The following is a 7,344-nucleotide window of genomic DNA, read 5'->3' on the forward strand; positions in this document are numbered from 1 at the left end:
AGCTTGTTTCCTGCGATTAAGAATTCCTCATATCAGTGAGGTCATATGATACATGTCTTTCTCTGTTTGACTTATTTCGCTCAACATAATACCCTCCAGTTCCATCCACGTCATTGCAAATGGCAAGATCTCATTCCTTTTGATGGCTGCATAATATTCCATTGTATATATATACCACATCTTCTTTATCCATTCATCTGTCGTTGGACATCTTGGCTCTTTCCACAGTTTGGCTATTGTGGACATTGGTGCAGCTGAAATTTGAATGATGTGTGTGTGTGTGTGCGTGTGCACGCACAATATACAAAATCATAATACATGAGTAAAAGATATAAGATATTAGAAGATGATAATGAAGAGGAGGAAGAGGAAGAAGAATGGGAGGAGGAGGAGAGGAAGAGGAAGGAGCAAAGAAGGAGGAGGAGGATGACGAGAAAAGGAGAGGCAAGGTTTTGTCTATGGGACTCCCTGGGAAGCAGACTCAGATGTAGATTAGCATGCAGGAGTCCATGTTCCCATGTGTTGCATGCAGGAGCAACACATGTGGAAGGAAGGAACAGAAACCACCTGGGCAGGAGAAGTCTAATTTGGAATCAGTCTCAGCCAACCCCACAGGGAGCTCTGAGGCTGAGGATGGCCCTTCAGAGTTGCCCAGATTTGTGTCAAGAGGATCAGGCCCTTATATCCCAATTTAGAGCAGTGATTGGGAAGAGGCTGCCCCTGGGGAGAGGTAACCCTGATCAGAATGGCTCTCTTCAGCTCAGGGCAATGCTGGAAGAAGGTTGAGAGCTGAGGGCCATCCATGACCACATTCTCAAATGGGAAGATAAGTCCTTCAGTCTAGAAGGGAATCTGGGTGGTGCATCTCAAGACCTTCTATCTCTCAGGGTAGAATGATCAGGAAGTATGGGTTGAAGTATTAAGTAGGGTGGTCAGGGTAGGACTCCCTGAGGAGAGATTTGAGCAGAAACTTGAAGGAGGCAAGGAAATTAGCAAGTAAATTTCTGGTAAAAGAGTTCTCTGGCCAGAAACACCAATAGCACAAAGACCCTGAGGTAGGAGTATGTTTAAAGGAGAGCAACGAGACCAAGATGACTGGAACAGAGTGAGCAACAAGGGAGTAGAGGGAGGTGACGGAGGGCAGATTGATTTGCAGTTATACACCTAGTGTGCTGATTCTTTGTGTAGCCTCTAGACTGTATATAACTACAAGAGCTGGGGCGTTCTCTGGTTTTGCTTACCATTACTCCCAGAGCCTAGTACCATGCTGGGCATGTGGTAGGAGCCCAATAGATATTTGGTGGGTTTTTTTTAAGATTTTGTTTATTTGTCAGAGAGAGAGAGTACAAGCAGGGGGAACAACAGGCAGAGGGAGAAGCAGGCTCCCCGCTGAGTAAGGAGCCCAAAGCGAGACTAGATCCCACCACCCTGGGATCATGACCTGAGCCGAAGGCAGACGCTTAACGACTGAGCCACCCAGGCGCCCATAGATATTTGTTTAATAAATGACTAAATGGATAAATGGATGGATGGCAGGATGGGTGGATGGATGGATGAAAGGATGGAAAGATGGGTGGTGGATGGACAGATAGTTGGATGGATAGATGGATGGAAAGCTGGATGGGTAGATGGATGGATGGATAGAGGACATCCCATTACAATGTCCCAGATGGAGACTTTTCACCTTTAGTTCATCCATTCATCTGTTCCCTACCCTTTAGGGAGTCCCTCTGGCCATGCCATGGGCACAGCGGGTGTATACTACGTGATGGTCACATCCACCCTCGCTATCTTTCGGGGAAAGAGAAAGCCAACCTACAGATTTCGGTAAGAACTCAGCACTGGGGTGCGGGCGGTGACTGGGGTGCGGGCAGGAGGTGACTGTCTCTGTAACAGACACACCACTTGCTCTTCCTCACATTCCCCACAGCTGGCCCACCCCCCCTTGGGTTGGTGCTGAGCAGAGTTGTGGCATTTCTGCTGAGGGCAGACGTGAAGGGCACAAGATGTTAGGGCTGGAAGGGACCTACAAGAGCAACCCCTAACTTTATAGATAAGGAAACAAGGCCTAACAGGGTAAAGGGACTGCTCAAGATCAGACAGTGTAGTTCTGGCAGGGTTTAAATAAAAACCCATTTCTGTGCCAACCAAAGAGTTGCCTGGTCCAAGTTGAAAAACAAAGAAACGGATGACATTCCTACTACAGAGAATTCTGAGCATGCGGCCCCTGGGCAAATGCTGAATTATCACACATATAAAATGCGGGAACTTAACGTTCACGTGTGGAAGGGTTAAGTACGTTACACAGGCATCTCTGAGCTGTGTGGGTTACAGGCTTCAATTTACAAAAATTCCACTGACTGCACCTAAGTTGGCCAGGCCCCGGCGTCCTTGCCAGGCTGTTCTCCTTGCTAAAGTGTGCATAACTGGGTTCTGTTATGATGGCCTCTTCTGTTGCAGGTGCTTGAACATCATTTTGTGGTTGGGATTCTGGGCCGTGCAGCTGAACGTCTGTCTGTCCCGAATCTACCTTGCTGCTCATTTTCCCCATCAGGTCATTGCCGGAGTCCTGTCAGGTATCAGCTGCTCTGGCTCTCTCCCTTCCTGCCCCTCCTATGCCATGTCTCCCTAACTGGGACACCATCCCAGCCAGCCAGTCATATTCTGTGTGTAATCAAGGCTGTTAGCACTTCAGTGGGCTACGAGTTAAGGGTGGGTGAAACCGTTCATTTCTATAGGAGGGCCCAGATCTACACAATCAAATATGTTTCAGAAAAGTTGCAATACTTCAAGTTAACTTACCAATTGAATTAGCTTGAAATTTCCTTACTTTTCTTATTCTTTATTTTTTACTGGCCATTGGAAATGGCCCCTCATTAGTTGTTGTTTTTACTATTTATTTATTTATTTATTTATTTATTTATTTATTTATAGAGAGAGTTGGGGAGGGGCAGAGGGAGAGGGAGAAAGAACCTCAAACAGACTCCACGCTAAGCGTGAAGCCAGACGTGGTGCTCAATCCCAGGACCCTGAGATCATGACCTGAGCTGAAATTGAGTCGGATGCTTAACTGACTGAGCCACCCAGGAGCCCTGGCCCTTAGTTTAGTTTTAAGGGAATCTACCAAATTTAACAAATTAACAGTGTCCTAGAAAAGCTCTTTATTTGGGTAAATTAATTTTCAAACCCACAGTTGGTCTTTCTTATAGGTTCAGAGTTTTGAATACAGTTGATACTTGAACAATGCAAGGGTTAGGAGCATTGACGCCCCGCCCCGCTCCGTGCACTTGAAAATCCACATATAACTTTGACTCTCCCAAAACTTAATTACTAATAGCCTACTGGAAACCTTACCGATAACAAACAGTCGATTAACACATATTTTGCATGTTATATGTATTATATCCTGCATTCTTACAATAAAGCAAGCGAGAGAAAAGAAAATGTTCTTCAGAATATCAGCAGGATCAGGGGCACCTGGGTGGCTCAGTGGGTTAAGAGTCTGCCTTCGGCTCAGTCATGATCTCGGAGTCCTGGGATCAAGCCCCATGTGGGGTTCCCTACTCAACGGGGAGTCTGCTTCTCCCTTTGCCCCTCCCTCCTGCTCATGCTACCTCACACTCTCTCTCTCTCTTTCAAATAAATAAATAAAATCTTAAAAAAAAAAAGAAAATCAGCAGGAAGAGAAAATACATTTACAGGTCTCTGCTATATTTATCAAAAAAAATCTGCATATAAGTGGATCCACCTAGTTCAAACCCATGTTGTTCAAGGGTCAACTATACTTGTGTTTTCTTAGATCCCATTTATAAGGGGCAGAAAAGACTTAGGTTAAGTGTAAGAAAGACTTTCTTTACATTATGGGAGGTACTGGAATATAAGACCTTAGGGAAATTGTAGAAGACAGGTGTGAGCAGAACACAGTAGCATTAGGGGCGCCTGGGTGGCTCAGTCGTTAAGTGTCTGCCTTCGGCTCAGGTCATGATCGCAGGGTCCTGGGATCGAGCCCCGCATCGGGCTCCCTGCTCCCCGGGAAGCCTGCTTCTCCCTCTCCCACTCCCCCTGCTTGTGTTCCCTCTCTCGCTGTGTCTCTCTGTCAAATAAATAAATAAAAATCTTTAAAAAAAAAAAAAAAGAACACAGTAGCATTACAAGAAGAGCATTGAGTACAGGGGAGATAATGGTTTCATGACAACCACAAAAGTAACACAGCGTTTAGTACTGGGTGCCATGTTTGAGGAAGAGCCCAGAAGCCATGTTACATGAAAGGCGTGAGAAGGTATAGGTTAGAGATAAGAGTAACTGTCTTCAAATGTGCTCTATAAAGAGCTTCTAGATTTACAACTCAACTCCTACAGAAATAACTGAGACCAATAGATGGCATTGGGGGGGGGTCACATTTCAGATTAGCACAAGGAAGAATTTTTGATAATCAAAGCCATTCAAAGATGAAATGGGCTGCCCAAGTGGGAGTGAGCTCTCTACCCCTGTGGGTATTCAAGTAGAAACATGAGGACCCCCGACAGGAAACATGCGTGCAGTAGGAGAATGTATGCGATAGGACTCTTCCATCTGAAAGAGTCTATGGCTGAGGACAGACTGGAGTCACTCATGGGAATAAACCAGGTGATGCTCTAATCTAGCATCTGGGATGTATTACCACAAATGGCAGGATGGATGATATGTCACTAATTGCTCCAAACCCCGCCCCATAGCTGAAGGTCCAGAGTCTTCCCTATTTCTCACAGTCATGCTTTCTTCCACACAGGCATTGCTGTTGCTGAAACTTTCCGTCACATCCAGAGCATCTACAATGCCAGCCTCAAGAAGTATTTTCTCATTACCTTCTTCTTGTTTGGTTTTGCCATTGGATTTTACCTGCTGCTCAAGGGACTGGGTGTAGACCTCCTGTGGACACTAGAAAAAGCCAAGAGATGGTGTGAGCGGCCAGAATGGGTCCACATTGACACCACGCCCTTTGCCAGCCTCCTCAAGAACTTGGGGACCCTCTTTGGCCTGGGCTTGGCTCTCAACTCCAGCATGTATAGGGAGAGTTGCAAGGGCAAGCTCAACAAGTGGTTCCCATTCCGCCTCAGCTGCATTGTGGTCTCTCTCATCCTCCTGCACCTCTTTGACTCTTTGAAACCCCCATCCCAAGTTGAGCTGATCTTCTATTTCCTGTCCTTCTGCAAGAGTGCAGCTGTGCCCCTGGCATCTGTCAGCCTCATCCCTTACTGCCTTGCCCGGGTCCTGGGCCAGCAGGATAAGAAGTCTTTGTAAGGGATGTGGAGCCTTCAGTATTCAAAGTCAATGACCGTGCCAACCATTGAGGGTGGCTAGGGTCTTCTGCTAGCCCATTTTGAGGCCCAGGTGCTAGAGTCAGCTCAGCTGACCCCTTCCTCCTTTGCAATTCTAATTGTATTGGGTGGGGTTTTTTTTTTTTTTGAAAAACTAATAAGGCTAGTTGAGAAAGCCTTATCTGTTAGAAGTTGGGTCCTTCTGGATTTTTCCCTGAAGACTTACTTGTTCTTTGAGATATACAAAAACAAGACTTCCAGGTAGGGCCAGCTCACAATCCCAGGCTGGGGATCTCAACTGAGAATTTTCTACCTGTCCCCATCCTTACACAGAAAAGGGAAAGGAGCAGTGGATTTGATAGAGAAAGAAGGGTGATGGATTAAGGAAGACTTTTTCATATCCTGCACATCATGCAAATTATGTTACACCATATCTAAATGGCTTTGATTATATTTGAATCTTTAGGTAAGGGACTCTCAATAGTGAGGGACCAACTTAAAGTATAATTAATAGGTAGTTAGTGGGGTAATTCTGTTTCTTATATTTTTCTATTATATATCCATGGTCTTTGCATTTACTAGGATTTCCTAATGGCCACAGTGACCTAGATTTGTACTGGGTCAGAGCATGCAGATATAGTCAACTTCTCCTCTATCACACTAGATCTTCCTCCTTGTTAGCCCAGCTCGGCCTTCCCTAGAATTTTCCACTGGCTCCACATCCTGCCAAATACAGAGATGCCTAAATGCAGCTCTGGGGGTAGTGCTTTTGTATGGTTTAGTTAAACTCTGAAATCTTGGGCAAAAAGTCAAGGAGACGGCAAGGATTCCTCTCTCCAGAAGGTCACTCCAATGTTACTTTTGATTCCTAGAGGGTAAATATGACTCCTTTCTCTATCCCAAGCCAACCAAGAGCACATGCTTGGAGGAAAAGCCAGCTCTCCCTTGCCTGTTCTTAAGTTTCAGCTGATTTGCAGAATATGTCTTTAAAAAAAAATGCTTAAGCCTATTTATTTGAGAGTCCTTGTTTTTGCTACTAATTATATAGTTCACCATATATTACCATTCACACCAGCCATCCTGGTCATAACATCTTTGAAAAGAAAAATATATATGTGCAGTATTTTATTAAAACAACATTTTATTTAAGAATGAAGTCTTGCTGATTACTGTATTTTAGATGCAATGTGATCTGAAGGTTCTAATTCTGGCTCAGCTAAATTTCAAGCTCTTTTCTTTTTCCCTAAACAAATCATTTAGTCTCTGTGTACCTATATTTTCCCTTTGGAGAAAGAAAGTCTTGGGCTGGCCAGGATTGCCAGTGGAGCCAGGGGACCTACAATGTCCATGGGGCACAGATAGCCTTGAGGATATCAACACAGACACGATATCATTGGCCAAGATTGAACATTAGTTACCAGACCACAGGTCAGCATGAGTTGCTCTAAGGGATCAAGCTGCAACTTAAAGGCAAATACACAGGGTCATTACCAAACTAAGCAATCAGGGGATGTAAGTCATAGCAGCGGAAAAAGACTGGGTAGACTCTGGAATCCAGGAAGCCGGCATCAGCAAGGTTTGGGGTTATGGTTAAAGAAAGTCTAAACAGGGGCGCCTGGGTGGCTCAGTCGTTAAGCGTCTGCCTTCGGCTCAGGTCATGGTCCCAGGGTCCTGGGATCGAGCCCCGCATCGGGCTCCCTGCTCCCCAGGAAGCCTGCTTCTCCCTCTCCCACTCCCGCTGCTTGTGTTCCCTCTCTCGCTGTATCTCTCTCTGTCAAATAAATAAAATCTTTAAAAAAAAAAAAAAGTCTAAACAGAGCAAGTCATAGCAGCAAGGAATGCTGAAGGGAGTTATCGAAGTTTTCTTTCCAAATGATCCATTTCATCCTGGGTGCAGGGCACCCCCTCCAAAGGCATAACCCTGGATCTACCGAGGATGATATCTGCTCACTCACTTCAGAACTTTGCATGTGTATCTTCAGGAAAGTTGAGTCCTCTTACTGGATTTGGTTTCTTCAGGGGGCATGAGACTCCTCAGAGACGCTAC

General features: G+C 45.3%; 1 protein-coding gene across 1 annotated transcript; it reads left to right on the forward strand.

Annotated features, from left to right (window-relative positions):
* Window positions 1-1,488: 1,488 nt before the first annotated feature.
* LOC102747580 (glucose-6-phosphatase catalytic subunit 1) lies at window positions 1,489-7,061 on the forward strand. Its single transcript, XM_081811118.1, has 3 exons — window positions 1,489-1,827; window positions 2,461-2,576; window positions 4,769-7,061. The coding sequence occupies exons 1-3, from the start codon at window positions 1,742-1,744 to the stop codon at window positions 5,278-5,280; spliced, it is 714 nt and encodes a 237-aa protein (XP_081667244.1). The 5' UTR covers window positions 1,489-1,741; the 3' UTR covers window positions 5,281-7,061.
* The last annotated feature ends 283 nt before the right edge of the window (window positions 7,062-7,344 follow it).

The sequence above is a fragment of the Leptonychotes weddellii genome, unplaced genomic scaffold, assembly GCF_054177405.1.
Source record: "Leptonychotes weddellii isolate Sample4059 unplaced genomic scaffold, ASM5417740v2 HiC_scaffold_5663, whole genome shotgun sequence".
Classification (NCBI taxonomy): Eukaryota; Metazoa; Chordata; class Mammalia; order Carnivora; family Phocidae; genus Leptonychotes; species Leptonychotes weddellii.